General features: G+C 58.1%; 2 protein-coding genes and 1 long non-coding RNA gene across 5 annotated transcripts in view; 1 reads left to right on the top strand and 2 right to left on the bottom strand.

Annotated features, from left to right (window-relative positions):
- The window catches only part of LOC139177209 (uncharacterized), a 23,982-nt gene extending 13,561 nt beyond the window's left edge, over positions 1-10,421 (top strand). Inside the window, exons 2-4 of the long non-coding RNA XR_011561708.1 lie at positions 1,033-7,498; positions 7,978-8,055; positions 10,313-10,421. This is a non-coding gene — a long non-coding RNA (uncharacterized lncRNA). The remainder of the gene's footprint in view (positions 1-1,032; positions 7,499-7,977; positions 8,056-10,312) is intronic.
- PTPRH (protein tyrosine phosphatase receptor type H) overlaps positions 1-13,524 on the bottom strand; it is a 21,764-nt gene extending 8,240 nt beyond the window's left edge. Inside the window, exons 1-9 of one of the 3 annotated variants that reach the window (XM_070771746.1) lie at positions 10,297-10,434; positions 8,377-8,939; positions 8,136-8,246; positions 7,296-7,329; positions 6,440-6,697; positions 5,284-5,583; positions 4,661-4,933; positions 3,195-3,273; positions 3,034-3,081 (exon numbers count right to left, since the gene is read on the bottom strand). In XM_070771746.1, the coding sequence (XP_070627847.1) occupies positions 3,034-3,081; positions 3,195-3,273; positions 4,661-4,933; positions 5,284-5,583; positions 6,440-6,697; positions 7,296-7,329; positions 8,136-8,186 (1,043 nt within the window). In that variant the 5' untranslated portion in view covers positions 8,187-8,246; positions 8,377-8,939; positions 10,297-10,434. Of the gene's footprint in view, positions 1-3,033; positions 3,082-3,194; positions 3,274-4,660; positions 4,934-5,283; positions 5,584-6,439; positions 6,698-7,295; positions 7,330-8,135; positions 8,940-10,296; positions 10,435-13,384 lie in introns of those variants that run through there. The other 2 variants (XM_070771747.1, XM_070771745.1) reach the window with 2 other exon arrangements.
- Positions 12,049-14,879, bottom strand: TMEM86B (transmembrane protein 86B). The gene is made up of 5 exons (XM_019978369.2): positions 14,875-14,879; positions 14,227-14,282; positions 13,907-14,079; positions 13,385-13,625; positions 12,049-12,748 (listed from the first exon to the last, which is right to left on the bottom strand). The coding sequence occupies exons 1-5, from the start codon at positions 14,877-14,879 to the stop codon at positions 12,366-12,368; spliced, it is 858 nt and encodes a 285-aa protein (XP_019833928.2). The 3' UTR covers positions 12,049-12,365.

Raw genomic sequence — 14,879 nt, 5'->3', positions numbered from 1 at the left:
TGTCAGTATGGACCTTTTGTTTTTTCTTTTTCTTTTTTTTAACGTAATTGGTTTTTGGTTTATTTTTACACTTTATTCCTTTGGCTGAGCTGTGTGGCCTGCAGGAGATCCCTGACCCGGGACTGAACCTGGCCCTGGTGGTGAATCAGACGCCAAGGAGTTCCCCAGTTCTCCTTCCGGACGATCTGATTAAATTGCACACCCTCACCACCACCCCTCTGAGGATCATGCACTCTGGGCCGTCTGCTCAGATGGCCACCAGCGACCGGGAACAGCCCTCAGGGTCCACTGAGGTGATTCCAGTTGAACCTGTTTGGCGTGCATTGCTCACCTGTCCCCGTGAAAACCAGGATACAGCCTCTTCCCCAGGGATCCCCCCGCCTCCCAGCCAATGCTGGGTGTGTGATTGCGTGGCCCTGCCTGGTGTAACGTGTAACCCCTCGCTGGGATCTGTGAGTGCAGTAAACTGCCTCTGAACGGTGTCTGTCTCCGGATCCAGTGGCCCCATCATACCTACACAACAATGAGATGGCTGAAAACGTGCCGTTGCCTTCAGTCTTCTCAGGCAGGCTAGTTTTCTCTGCTTCCTTCCCACCCTTCACCACGGCCTCGTGTCTGCACCGCAACTCCAGGGGAACAAGGACTGTTTCAAAGTCTGATTTGCCTCCTTATCTGCAGTTCCAAAGGCCGCCTCTCAGGCCATCCTTCGAGTCAGTGCTCCGGAGCATCCGGCGCCACTGACGGCACTTTGGTTTTTTTCCGGATCCACCCTCTTCTGAGCACCCTCTCCTGGCTGGCACCACCACCGGCCTCTCTGGCCGCTGCTGCTCCTCCTCCTTGGTGGGCCCCTCGCCCTCCATCCATCCTAAAAGGGGGGCGTTCCTGGGAGTCCATCCTCGAGTCCCCCTTTCCCACTGGACACACGCTACTCATGGGGTTTGACCACTTCTGTAGCTTCACCTCTGTCTGCGATTTCTAAATCTCCAGTCCCTACTTCTCCCCATCCTGAGCTTCAGACCTGTTTCCCACCAGCCTCCAGTAATCTCCACCTGCAAGTCCCCAAGGATCGTCGCTGGGACATACAAACACGCGCACGGAGGTTGAGGATGGCAAAACGCTCGACGTGTAGGCGGGACCAGACTTGGAATCCAGTGGTGCAGAGATTTGTCGCAGGTGCCGTATAATGGACACAGGGTAGGGAGGGGAGAGGTCAGAGGGTGACTGGGGCGGGATGCTGGCCAGGACACATTCTACGGCGAAGGAGAAACTGGGCGTCATCGCCCCCACATCTGTATTTACTCCTCCTCAGGCACCCACCTCTGGTGGCCATCCCCTCTTTCTTTTTGTGCCCACGAGCCCCATGGACAGCAAGGCGATCAAACCAGTCCATCCTAAAGGAAACGAACCCTGAATATTCACTGGAAGCACTGATGCTGAAGCTGAAGCTCCAATACTTTGGCCACCTGATGTGAAGAACTGACTCGTTGGAAAAAGACCCTGATGCTGGGAAAGACTGAAGGCAGGAGGAGAAGGGGACAACAGAGGATAAGATGGTTGGATGGCATCACCGACTCGATGGACATGAGTTTGAGCAAACTCTTGGATATAGTGAAGGACAGGGGAGCCTGGCGTGCTGCGTTCCACGGGGTGACAGAGTCAGACTCCACTGAGCAACTGAACAACCTCCCAGCTGGCCTCCCAGCTTTCCTTAACTCCTTGCCCTGACTCTCCTCTGTTAATCCCTGGGGACTGTTCTAACATAGAGATTTAATGACGATTGACCCAGAGTGATGAAGATATTTGCACAAATGTTGTCCTGAACTGCAAGACTTTATCCAACACTTGTTCATCTTCGTCTTCACCCGCACACCCAACAAGCATTTCAAACTCAGTGTGTCCACCGCTGAGCTCCTGACACCTTCCCCCAAAACCTGCCCCCACCAGAGACATTCCGCCTCGAGTCATAGTGATTCCAGCCTTCCTGGGGCTCAGGCTAAATGCCTTGGGGTCACTCCTGAGCCCTCTCTGAGTTCCACACCAACACATCCAATCTTTAACCAGATCTGCTGTTTAAACACTCAGATGACATCTTGCATCTGATTCCCTCTAACCATTTCCTGCTCTGAGACTTAACGATGTCTGCATTATTAAACACATCTTGCTGCTTCCCTGCTTTTTGCCTTTGCTTCTTAACTGCGTCACGGGTCTACTCAAAAGCTTCCAAACACTCCGATCTCCAGATATAATGCAAAGTCTTCACTCTTATCTGACCCCACCTGGTACCTCTCCAACCTCATTTCCTACCCGCCTCCCTTCACCCTCACTCTGCTCAACCTCAGAGACACGCCTCATTCTCCCAACACCCCAAGAGGGCGACTGCATCGGGGCCTCTGCCTGGAATGTCTTTTCCCAGGTGGGCACAGGGTTCTTCCCCTCATTTGCTTCAAGTCTGTCCTCAAATGGCTTTCTCTTAGTCATCTGCTTAGTGAGGCTTCTCCTGGACACCCTATTTAAAATATTCCCCTACTCTTGTTAGCCCTATCTCTCGCTTTATTTGTTTCCACGTAACCATCTTGGCCTTCATCAACTTGTTCTGCTTCCTATGTGCTCATGTGTTTGCTTTTGGTTGTGCCTCGAGGCTTGAAGGATCGTAGGTCCCCAACCAGGGGTCTAACCCGTGTGCCCTGCAGTGGAAGCCTGGAGTTCCACCCCCTGGACCAGCAGGGAAGTCCTCGTGCTGGAACGTAAGCGCCACGAGGGCAGGAATCTTTGTTTCCGTCGCTGTTTCCTACAACAGTGCCTGACGCTTTACAGGGATTTGGTGGTCGCACCGCTGGATGAATGAGCGGGAGTCCCAGAACGGAGACTGAAAGCGGTTCTGTAGCCTCTGGCCCGGAGCGCTTAGGGAGCGGGCAGCAGTGGAGGCATGATGGTCCCTGCAGGTGGATCCCCTAGTCCTGCCCTCTGACCTGTCCAGTGGCCAACTGGCTTTGACCTGACAGCGAGTCTCTGGCGCTCCCCAGACCCGCTCACCTGATCTCCAGATCCTTGGGTGCAGGTTTCTTCTCCCTCTTTCTACGCCTGGAAAAGGACAAGGGGAGGTAAAGGTTCGGGGAATGAGGCTGCAGCAGGGGTCCCCGTCTGTCTCCCAGGCCCCCCTCCAGGTGCACCATGAGCCCTGCGCAGAGTCTCACCTCCTCTTCAGGAAGAAGAGCAGCAGGCCCACCAGGACGAGTAACAGGAGGACGCTGACCACGGCTCCGGCGATGACCCCTGGGGAAGGTGAGGTGGGGGCTGTTAGAGCCTGGCGCTTCGTTCCTGCCGTCCCTCAGACTCAGATCAGAGGCCCACGGGGTAGACTCGAGGGCAGAGGAGGGAGAGGAGAATGCGCCCCCACCACCCACCGACCCAACCTTGCCCCACAGCCTCTTAGTTCCCAAGTTGCTGATCAAAAGTCATCACTTGCTCGGGGGCTTCCCTGGTGGCTCCATGATAAGAATCTGCATGCCAGAGCAGGGGACACAGGTTCGATCCCTGGTCCAGGAAGATTCCACAGGCCTCGAAGCAACTAAGCCAATGCGCCATGACTACCGAGCCCAGGAGCTGCAACTCCTGAGCCCATGCACCACAGCTCCTGAAGCCCACATGCCCCAGAGCCTGTGCTCCGCAACAAGAGATGCCACCGCAGCGAGACACTGGCGCATCCCAACTAGAGAGGAGCCCCACCCCCCACAACTGGAGAAAAACCCTTGCAGCGACCAAGACCCAGCACAGCCAAAAACAAATAATTAATTTTTTAAAAAGCAACGAAGCACTGATTGATACACATTAGAACACTGGATGAGCCTTAAAAGCATTACACTAAGTGAGAGAAACCGGTCACAAAGGACCACATACTGTGTGACTGTATTTCTAGGAAAGATCCAGAAGAGGCAAATCTAGAGAGAGAGGTGTAGATTAGAGACCGTCAATGGCTGGTTGGTGGAGGACTGGGGAAGTCAGGGGGTAACAGGCTTAAAGGAGACTCTTGAGAGTCTTGTGAACAGCAAGGAGAGCAAACCAGTCCATCCTAAAGGAAATCAACCCTGAGTATTCATTGGAAGGACTGATGCTGAAGCTGAAGCTGCAATACTTTGGCCACCTGATGCGAAGAGCCGACTCACTGGAAAAGCCCCTGATGCTGGGAAAGATTGAAGGCAGGAGGAGAAGGGGGCCACAGAGGATGAGATGGTTGGATGGCATCACCGACTCAATGGACATGAATCTGGGTGAACTCCGGGAGTTGATGACGGACAGGGAGGCCTGGCATGCTGTAGTTCATGGGGTCGCAAAGAGTCGGACATGACTGAGCAACTGAACAACAACAAGGCTTAAGGGGAAAACTTTTCTTTTCTTTATGGGATGATGAAAACATTCTAAAACCGATGGCAACAATGGCTGCAAATACTGCGAATATGCAGCAGCCATTGGGTTATACCCTTTCAGTGGGTGAACTGTTGTATGTTATAGGAATCACATCTCAACAGAGCTGTTTTAAAGAAAGCAGGAAACAAAACACAAGCAGAGAGGACCCCCTGGGCAGGTGGGCCTGCCTCAGAGCAAGGCCTGAAGGGGTCTGGGGAGAAGGCCATGAATCCCCCGTCCCCGGGACCCCACTCACCCGCGTGCCCGCTCTCCACATGGCAAGCCACCGAGGCAGATGGGGCCCTCATTTCATCCCAGACGGTCATGACTGTGGCTGAGGAGGACTGAGCTGGCCTGAGTAACGACACCTTCACAGCATCCCCGCAGGAGGAGCTGTTCTGGGGGCCTGGCTGCCCCTTGACCTCCAGTTCAAAGGCCTCATAGCCTCCCTGGGGGCAGGACCAGGCCAGGATGACCTCGTGGCCCCCAGAGGTGATGACACAGGAGGTGATGTTGGCAGGATCTGGGGCTGTGTGCAGGAGGATGAGAGGCATCAGGAGGCTCCATCCGGGGGGACTTCCCACTGCCCCTCTCCCCACCAGTCAGGCCAGTTCTCTGAGAACCAGCGTGTCCTTTCCTTCCCCCAAACCAGAATACCTCTTCACCCCTCATTCTCTCACCCCTCACCCCTATTGTCCACACGGGGACAGGCCATAGGTCTCCAGAGACTACAACTCCCATGAGCCCTTTGACCATCCATGTCACTGCAACACATGACATCATGACCCCATGGCCTGATGGGATTTGGAGTCCGCTCACCTCTCACTGCCCCCAGGCCCGACCTAACCCCCCACCAGGTCAAAGGGAGCCCCATCTCACCCGTGGACGCATTGAGGCTCTGTTTGTAACCGCGTACACCGTAGAGCTCGGCCCACACGTTGAAGCAGTACCAAGTCCCGGGCACCAGCGCCTCCACCGTATAGTGAGTCCTGTTGGTGCTGCCCGTCTGGTTGTCCTGGTGTCCTTGGGGACCTCGCTTCCTCTGGGGATATCCTCTGCTGGCCCAATGGACCCAGTATACATAGAACTGGGGCTGTGGGTCTGCAGGGGCTTCCCACTGCAGGGTGATGGAGCTGTCAGTCTGATTTTGCTTCTGCAGGGCCGTAACCTCGCTGGGAGCTGAGAAGTGAGGATAGAGACTGAAGGGGCTGGAGCCCCAAGGACCCCTCCCCTCCACCCCAAACCCGTGGTTCCCCAGTCTCCTCCTCCTCAAAGCAAAGCGGAAGTACCTAGGCATAGGAAGGGGTCTAATTGCTAAGGAGTGTGAGCCACAGAAAAGTGGCCAGGGGTGGGGGGGCCAGGATTGCTCGGGCCCTCTGTCCGGGGTCTACAGCCCTGGGTCCCACCCATCACCATACCCTACATTGTCTGTCTCAAGCTGCCCCAGGGACAGAACCTTCTCACTTCTGGACATATCAACTTTCCAGGTGGAGCTGTTGACTCTGGTCTTTCTGGTGTGTGCGTGTGTGTCTCACGTGTGTGTGTCAAGTCGTGTCCGACTCTGTGACCCCGTGGACTGTAGCCCACCAGGCTCCTCTGTCCATGGAATTTCCCAGGCAAGAATACTGAAGTGGGTTGCCATTTCCTTCTCCAGGGGATCTTCCCGACCCAGGGATCCTGTGTATCCTGCACTGGCAGGTGGGTTCTTTACCACTAGCACAGTGGTAATTAACTAATCGGTAATTAACTAATTAACTAATGGAGACCCAGTGGTGGCACTGGGTCTCCATGGCTGCGAGCAGGCACTCCCTATCTGCAGCGAGTGGGGTCTACTCTTCGCTGCAGTGTGCAGGCTTCTCATTGTGCTGGCTTCTCTTCTTGTAGGGCACATATTCTTTCTTCATCGCCTGCTCATTGTGGCCCAAAGGGACCCTGGGCAAGGGAGGGTGCCACGTTCTCCTGTCAACTCTCCACCACCATCTGTCACCTCCCATTAAAACAAACAAAAACAATACGAATAGCGGCTGCCTCTCACCTGTGCAGGCATTGAGATGCACCGAGCTATTGAATCCATCCTTTACTGCGTACACAGAGAATTCGTACAACGTCCCGGCTTCAAGTCCTTTCACTGTGATGGTGGTATTTGTTGTGTTTTGAGACAGAGTTGCATTACCGTCACCAGTCCACTGGACACAGTAGGTCTCAGGCTCAGAGCCTTCAGGCACCTTCCAGCTCAGGGTGATGGAGCTGCTAGTCTGATTCTGCACAGTCAGGTTGCTGATGGTGCTGGAGGCTGAGAAGTTAGGAAGAAGGATCTGGAGTTAGCAGGGGAGCAGGGGAGGGGAGAGTTGCTGGGCGTGTTTGACCCTCAGGGTGAGCTCCCAGGCCTGCCTCAGTGACAGGCCGGAAGACAGATGCGGGCGCATGGTCCCCATCAGCGCCTCCTGAGCCTCAGCGTGCACATGCATCCCTGGGAGTCTCCTTACAGTCGGATTCTGACTCAGGTGCCCAGGGTGGGACGGAGGCTCTGCACGCACAGTCAGCTCTCGGGGGCCGCTGCCCATGCACAGACCACACTTGAGTGACAAGATCTAGAGCCGCGCTTTCCGGTAGGATTTCTGCAGCAATGCTGGTTCGGGGCTCCGCAGCCAGCTTCCTGGCAGAGGCTGGGGGCTGAGGACTGGGAAGGAAGGTCTGGTGCGAGCAGGGGAGTCCTGTCCCTTCTACCACCCCCCATTCCTGCCCCGTGTCCAGAAAGGACCGTTCCCATTGGCACCTGCTGTGGCCACTTTGTCCTCCATAGAGACACCCCCCACCACCACCACAAAGCTCATGGGCATCGAGCTGTAGTGGCTTTGCGTGGGCTATGAACTCAGGCAGGGGTCACTCACCAGCCGCCCTGGCCCCTGTCCAGCTGCACAGGCCCTGGAGACAGCCCAAGGGGAGAATCAGATTCTGAGGCTCACCTCGCTTCACCCCAGGTGAGACGGCCGGCCAGTGACCCTCCCCGAGTGCCCCTGGCCCTGTGAGTCAGTGCTCCCGGAGGGCAGGAACAGGGCACCGCACCTCCTCCCCCAGGCTGGGCCCGACAAAGGTCAGCCCCACGACCTTCCCTTGTCTGCTTTGGGTGTATGTGTGTGTTGGGGGGGTGGGGTGGGGTGGTGAGGTAGGGATGGGACTCCAGGGACCCCAGAGCTGGGGTTGGCTTCAAGCATAAGGTGCTGAGATAAACTGAATGGTTTCACTTCCTGAAAAATATGGCCTTGGAAGATTAAAGGCAGGGATCAACAGACTGGGAATGAAGGAAGAGATTGAGGCTGGGAACCAGGAAACTGTCACCCAATCTGAGGGAGGGGGCTGGGGCCTGGACCCCACAATCTGAGGGACGAGGGGCTGGGGGTCTGCACCCCTGGGTTTCAGAGAGAAAGGGCTGAGGATCTGGAAGTCTTGGGTCTGAGGAAGGAGGGGCTGGGGGCCTGGACCCCCGGGTCTGAGGGGGGAGGGCCTGGGCCTGAATCCCTTCTCTTTATAAAATACCTGAGTCTTGCCAATAACCAACGTTTACTTCCGCAGCAGACACAGCAAGATCTTCAGACCAGGTGTATGTAAGCCTCCCTAGGAACCTCCCCCAATCCGGAAGCCCAGGGAAGGGTAAGCCCCGCCCCCCGCGGGGCCGGCGTTCTGGGACCCCAGCATCCCTTCCCCTCGGACCCGGGGTCTGGGGGACTCACCAGCAGCAGCAGGCTCCCCCAGGCCCGGAGGCCACCGCCAGCCCCGGTCATGTCTGCGGACGCTGCCGAGGGACCCAGGTGTCCCAGCCCCGGGACCTTCCACCTGCTGGACTTTACACGCAAGAATTCCCCTCTCCCAGTCCGACGTGAGGCCACAGGTCAGGGCAGAAAGGGAGGAGGAGGAAACGGAGGCTTGTAGCCTGAGGCCAGGCCCGCCCCGCCCAGCAGCCTCGGTCCTCACCTCTGGACGCTGGGCTCCGCCTGGCTTCGAGGTATCCCCTTTCTGCCCCCAGGTTAAGGCACCGCTTCCCGGGTGAAGGCGCGACGCAGGTCCTGTGTGTGCCGGGCGGGATGGCGGCGAGGGGCCGCTCCGGGGCGGGGAGGGAAAGATGCGCACCCCTCAAGTGGACCGTTCAGCACCAGACCGGCGTCTCATCGCCTGTCCTGACTTTGGGCTCTGCCTCCCCTGCCCCTGCGAGCTCCGGCTGCCCTCAGACCGTCCCTATTTGCAGACCCACGCGCCACCGTTCTACCTGGGCCCGAGAGCATGTGGCTTCAATTCGAAGTGGCTCAGATTCCAAATCGACGGAACTGGGCACAATCCCTTGCAAATATGTGGTAGGAATAAGGGAGTTCGCATCAAGTCTTGGAACAACGTCCGGCCCTTTGAAGCCATTCGATAAAACTGCAGCCACACTTGCTGTGGGTTCATCCCTAGACCGCCGGTGTCCAGAAGGGCTTTTCAGAAGGGCTATGCCTTCCTGATCATCTGCACACACAAGCTGCCGTGATCTCACTTACGGTCTGAAAGTGAAGAAAGCGGGTGAGGAAGGCTTCTGGGCAGGGCACTGAAGCGCTGGGCTCCTTCCCCACTTCCTGCCCTGTGCTCCTCTCCCTTCTGTTCCTGAGTGACATCCTAGAAGAAACCAGTGATGCAGCAGGCACGTTTCTCTGCATTCTGTGACCTGATCTAGCACCTGATCCAACACAAGGATGGGGTCTTGGGAACATCTGACTTATAGCCCGTTGATCAGAAGCACAGATAACAACCCCAGGCTTGTGACTGGCGTCTGAAGTGCGGGTGGGGGGCAGGAGGGGGCCAGATTTGTAGGGCTGAATCCTCAGCCTGTGGGACAGTGTCAGCACTGAGTTGACTTGCAGGACGCCCAGCCGGTGTTGGGAGATTTTGCTTGGTGGGTGTGGAGCAAGCCCTACGCTGTGATTGCGTGCAGGGTCGTTAACTGTTTATCGTCATGAAACACTGAAGGATAAACAAGGTCCTACCTGGAGAATCCCATGGGCACAGGAGCCTGGTGGGCTACAGTGGGGCCACAAAGAGTCAGACACAGCTGAGGGACTAAACAAGCTAGTGATTGCCTTGGGCTGGAGGCGATGGGTGATTAGTTTAAGGCATGGGGTGTCTTTTTGGTGTGATGAAAATGCTCTAAGATTGCTAGTTGAAAACTCTTCTGAATATACTAAAAACCATGTCTACAGTTTTGAGTGGGCTGTTGGGTGGTAGATGAAGAAAGTGAAAGTGTTAGTCACTCAGTCATGTCTGACTCTTTGTGAACCCATGGACTGTAGCCCACCCTCCAGGCTCCTCAGTCCATGGGATTCTCCAGGCAAGAGTACTGGAGTGGATTGCCATTTCCTTCTCCAGGAGATCTTCCTGACCCAGGGATCAAACCCGGGTCTCCAGAACTGGAGGCAGATTCTTTATAGTCTGAGCCACCAGGGAAGCCTGAGAGTATCCCAGTAAAGCTGACACCATAACATTTTTTTTTCAGGAATTGGATACAAATGCCTTCAAACAGATCATGGTCACAGAGTGACCACAGACAACAATGCTATATTATAAATTACAAGGCTGCTAAGAGACTAGATTTTAATTGGTCCCACCACAATAAAGCAACAGTCGTCATGTGATGACTCAAGAGGTGTTAGCTAACATTCCGGGGGTACTCATACTGTGACGTATCCAAGTATCAAATCAACACTAGCGTGCCTTAAAGGTACACAGTTATGTCACCCCTAGCTCAGCTTCAAAAAACAGAACATGGGGTTCAGACAGACGGAGGCTGGAGATACTGCTCCTTAGCACTTCTCCCTGGGTGGGAGGCTGTCCTGGGGGCCCTTTAGGAGGGGAGAGGGTGCTCACTTTATTTGCCCTGCAGTTACTCTGTCGTGAGCTTCCCACTCTCCATGGCTGACAGAATGATGAGGGCCTGGGCAGCGCAGGAGGCGGTCCACGACCACCCAGCGGGCGTGCGGCTGAAGGAAGGCACCCCGGCCAACGTGGCATCCGAGACTGTGAAGAGCAGGCACCCGCCCCAGGCAGAACACCTGCCTCATCTGACCTCAGGCGGTTCTCTGTGGTGAGTAAGGGCTCCTGGCCTGTAGGTGGGGCAGGGACTAAAAACCAAGGGTGGGTTCTGGGGTGGGGGGGGATCCTTTAAAGCACCTCTTGGATGTAGCAGTGTCCTGCCATGAGAGTCCCTAAAAAAAAGCACAACACATGTATAGACGTCCCCGTCCCCTCTCTGCTATGAGTCCCTAAAAGCATATCATAGCTGTGGAAGTCTCCTCTCTCTTATAGTAGTAGTAGTAGTATTAGTAGTGAAGTCGCTCAGTCATGTCCGACTCTTTGCAACCCCATGGACTAGAGCCCACCAGGCTCCTCCATCCATGGGATTCTCCAGGCAAGAGTACTGGAGTGGGTTGCCATTTCCTTCTCCAGGGGATCTTCCCTATCCAGGGATCGAACCCTGGTCTCCCGCATTGTAGGCAGATGCTTTACCATCTGAGCCACCAGCGAAGTCCCCTTTCTGCTCTAAGAGTCCCTAAAAGCACATCAGGGTTGTAGACGTCCCCTCTCTGCCATCAGAGTCCCTAAAGGCACACCATGGCTGCAGAAACAGCAGGGTTTGGAGAGCAGTTCTGTTTTCTGTCCTCACGTGCAGGACCTGAGGCTCAAAGGGCAGAGGGCTGCCAAGGTCACAGCCAAGACAAGGGCCACACCTGGATTTTTTCTTCAGTACTCCACTCCCACCATGTGTTTACCTACCCCCTCCTCCAAGCCCCCTCTGAGTTTCCTCATCTCCTCAGCCCTCTCCTCTCCTGATACTGGGTGTGACTGCAGTCAGCTGAACTGTGGTCCCCAGAGACGTGTGCAAGTCCTGAGCCCGGGCCTTCATGGATGTGATGTTGTTTAGGAACAGGGTCTTTGCAGATGTCATCAAGTTAAGGCTCTCGGGATGACATCGCCCTGGACTTAGGGTAGGCCCCTCAATCAAACTGCTGGTGTCCCCAGGGGAGGGCAGCCTCACGGAGGGAGGCCACTGCAGGAAGCCTGGCTGGGCTGTCCCGAGCTGGGGGGGGCGGGAAGGACCCTCCCCTGAGCGCGCCCTGGACGGAGGGCACCCCCACTGACACTGGGGGCTTGTGGGCCCCAGAACTGTGAGGTTTAACTTCTGTTAAGTCACCCAGCTTATGGTAATTTCTGACAGCAGCCACAGGAAACTAACATTGGCCAGCCTCCTCCTGACCTCAGCTCAGTAACATCCTCATCTGGACAATGGACACGATGAATATGATGAATCCCCGCCGCCATCAAAGGGCCCTGGGGAGGGGGGTTACTCTACGCCACCCCCCCCAAGTCCTGGGCACCAGGACTGGGCCACGAGCAGCCTGCTGTGGGCACAGTTAACATCACTGCGTTGTACACACAAACACGTGTTCCCCAAGGGAGGGCCCGCAGCAACTGTTCAAAGCACAACCCTGCGAATGTACTGTCACTGAATCATGGGCTTAAAAGTGGTTAAAATGGTAAATCCTGTGCGGGGGATGGGGGGAGGAAAATGACTTATTTGATCTTGTTGTGATCAGCCCTCCCCAAATGAACGGTGATGTCGCGGGTTCAATGCCCACTTTACTTTAAGCAACAGAATAAATCAGGGCCACAACATGCGGAGAGCATTTGGAGGCACAGAAGTAGGCCAGGGGCTGGGGGTACCCAGCATGGGTCTGGCTGAGGGCCTGGAAATCAGAACGCAGGGAAGGCAGTGGACTCAGAACTCCAAGAACGGTTTAGTCTCCAGATGAACCAGCACCAGCAGACTGGAGTCTGGGGGTCTTGCTCTCGCCCCCAAGGCTGTTTCTCTGGCTTCACTGGGGCCCAGGTCCTTGCAGGAGGAGAGAGGGTGGACGCCTGCCCACCTCAGCCCGGAATCAGTGGGACTTGAGTCTGGGGTTCTGGAAGGCCGACAGGGTGATGAGCATCTGGGCCGAGTAGTAGGTGGTCATGACCAGCAGGTGGCCGTGGGGCACAAGGTAGGTGAAGATGTTCCAGGCCAGCAGGGAGTCCGAAAGCACGAACAGCAGGGCGCCCCAGTGGGCACTCCCGCCCCGGGCCAGGCCCTGCCACAGCATGGCGACCAGGACTATGGAGTAAGCCAGCAGGGGCCAGACCACTTGGGGTGGCATATGAGGATGCAGGAGCCGGAAGTAGAGGGCGGAAACCAGGAGGAGGGGCAGCAGGAGGCCAGGCTTCAGGGGTGTGAGGCCGAAGGCCCGGAGGTAGAGCAGGTGGGCCAGGCCGAAGGCAGCCATGCCTGCAGGAGACAACGGCGGGGGGGGGGGGGGGGGGGGGGGGGTGGCGGCGGGCGCGCGCGCATGGTAAAGCGTGCTGCTCCCTGGCTTAACCCTACCACCCTCGCCCCGAGGGAAAGGGCAGACCCCCAGTGCCAGCTCCCACAGTGGCCATACGGCCCCGTCTCCCAGGGTGGCCTCTTCAGCCGTCCCTTCTTCTGGCCGTTGGCCCCCAAACCGCCTCAGGCGCGCATCGCGTTCCATGCAGCTCTGCTCCGAACCGCCCGCGGACGGACACCCCAGCTTGCGGGGGCCCCGGCGGCTGCACGCACCTCGGCTCCTGCACCTGCTAGCCCTCTGCCTGCAGGGGCACCTGGCTGGTACACGCGTCCCATTTCAGGCGTCCCTTCCACTTGAGGCTGGCCTCTGGCAGCAGTGCTCGAGACCACGAGCCCTGCGCGCTCACGCGGCCTCGGGGAACGCCGCCCGAGCCCATGTGGGAGGCGCGGGGGCTGGGGTCTGGATGCGTCTTCTCACGGCCGTGGGCTCCCCAGGGAGTTCTGTTGGGGAGTCGCCCCCCCACCACGGCATCCCACCCTCCACCCACTGGGGGGGCGTCAAAAAGGGACAAGGCAACACATCTCGTTACCCGCTCTCACCGTAGCGTAAGGCCTCAGGCCAGACGAGGCAGGCGTCCCCCACGGCCGAGCAAAGCAGGGCCCCTTGCAGGAGCGCGCGGTAGCCCCCGCCGGGGTGCGCGGTCCCCAGGAACCCCGCCAGGTAGAGGACGGGCAGGATCTTGAGCAGGACGTTGACCCAGGGCGGCTGGTCTGCGTTCCGGACGAGGAGGTAGACGGCACAGGCGAGGAAGAACGGGAGCAGCCCCAGGCCCACGCGCGGCTGTGGGTGTTTCGGGGGTAAGGGGGCCTCTGAGCAGCTGCAACGCAGCCCAGCCCCCAGCTCCTGGGACCAGCCCCTGGCTAGAGCCCTCCGGGCTCCTGGGGGCCAGGCCCAGCCCTGCCCGGGGACCCCAGCCATGCTGCCCAAGGCAAGGGGCAGCCACACAGGCACCAGGACGTCCAGGCTCACAGAACCTGCCCCCCCTCCCCCCACCCCTGATTCTTCCAGGTCACTTGGGTTCCCAGGAGCACAGGCCCGGTTCCCAGCTCGGCGGCGCTCACTTGAGCTGAGAAGCGAGGTTTCCGGAGCAGCCCCTCCTTCCGGGCGTCCGTGTCGGCCTGCGGCCCCCACAGTGGCCTGCATGTGGGCACCGCTGGCTTTGAGGGTGGTGGGGACGGCGTGTGGTTACACGTTAACTCAGGAGCGTCCTGTGGACTCTGGGACTGATAAGAGGCTCAGGGAGATGCTGCCCCGCCCTGGGACAGTCCTGCCTGGCACCGCTGATACGGCCCCCGCGGCACCCCAGTGTATCTCACCCTCCACGGCCACTGCCTCTGGCTTCCTCCTTGCCTAGGGAGCCTGTCCGCCACGCCCCTCCCACCGGCTGTGCCTGGCGGCTCAAAGGGAAGGGGGCGCAGCACTCCAAGGGCTGCTCCTCTATGAGTGAGGGGGGAAGGGCGGGGGACGCCAGAGCCCAGGGACAGGCCAGCGGCGTCCCCTCCCCTCGCGGCCCCGGGCCTGGCCGTCCCTCAGGAGCCCTCCACCCCCCAGGACCCCCCCCGCCCCGCCCCCCTCGTCTGGGAAGGCCTGCCCAGCAGACAGCGGCACTGGGCAGTGTGCTAGCCCACAGGTGACTCCGGGGACGGCTCCCCGCGTCCAGCCAGCCACAGCGCACAGCACAGCCGGTCTCCGCCAGAAGCCACGGACCCCGGGCGCCTAGTCTGGCTTGGTTGGCTGCCCCCAAACCCCCAACCCCCACTGCTTCACTAAGGGGAAAGGGCTCTGGGAATGTGGGTGATGGGGCAGGAAGCCCACCACCACAACACCCGGAGCCTGTGTGTGTGGATGGGGGTGGGGTGGGGGGTGGGGCCAGGCACCAAGGACCGCTCAGCGCCTCCTCCAGAAAACCCTTCCCAGCTGAGCAGAAGTTCCCACCACCAGCGGAGCAAGGAGGCCAAGGACCCTAATTCCACGCTCTGAGGGTCCCACCCAGGAGGCCCCGGTGTGGGACCAGCTCAGGCTCCCCGACCCCAT

Source organism: Bos indicus, chromosome 18, assembly GCF_029378745.1.
Source record: "Bos indicus isolate NIAB-ARS_2022 breed Sahiwal x Tharparkar chromosome 18, NIAB-ARS_B.indTharparkar_mat_pri_1.0, whole genome shotgun sequence".
Classification (NCBI taxonomy): domain Eukaryota; kingdom Metazoa; phylum Chordata; class Mammalia; order Artiodactyla; family Bovidae; genus Bos; species Bos indicus.
This window is presented reverse-complemented; position numbering and strand designations above follow the sequence as displayed.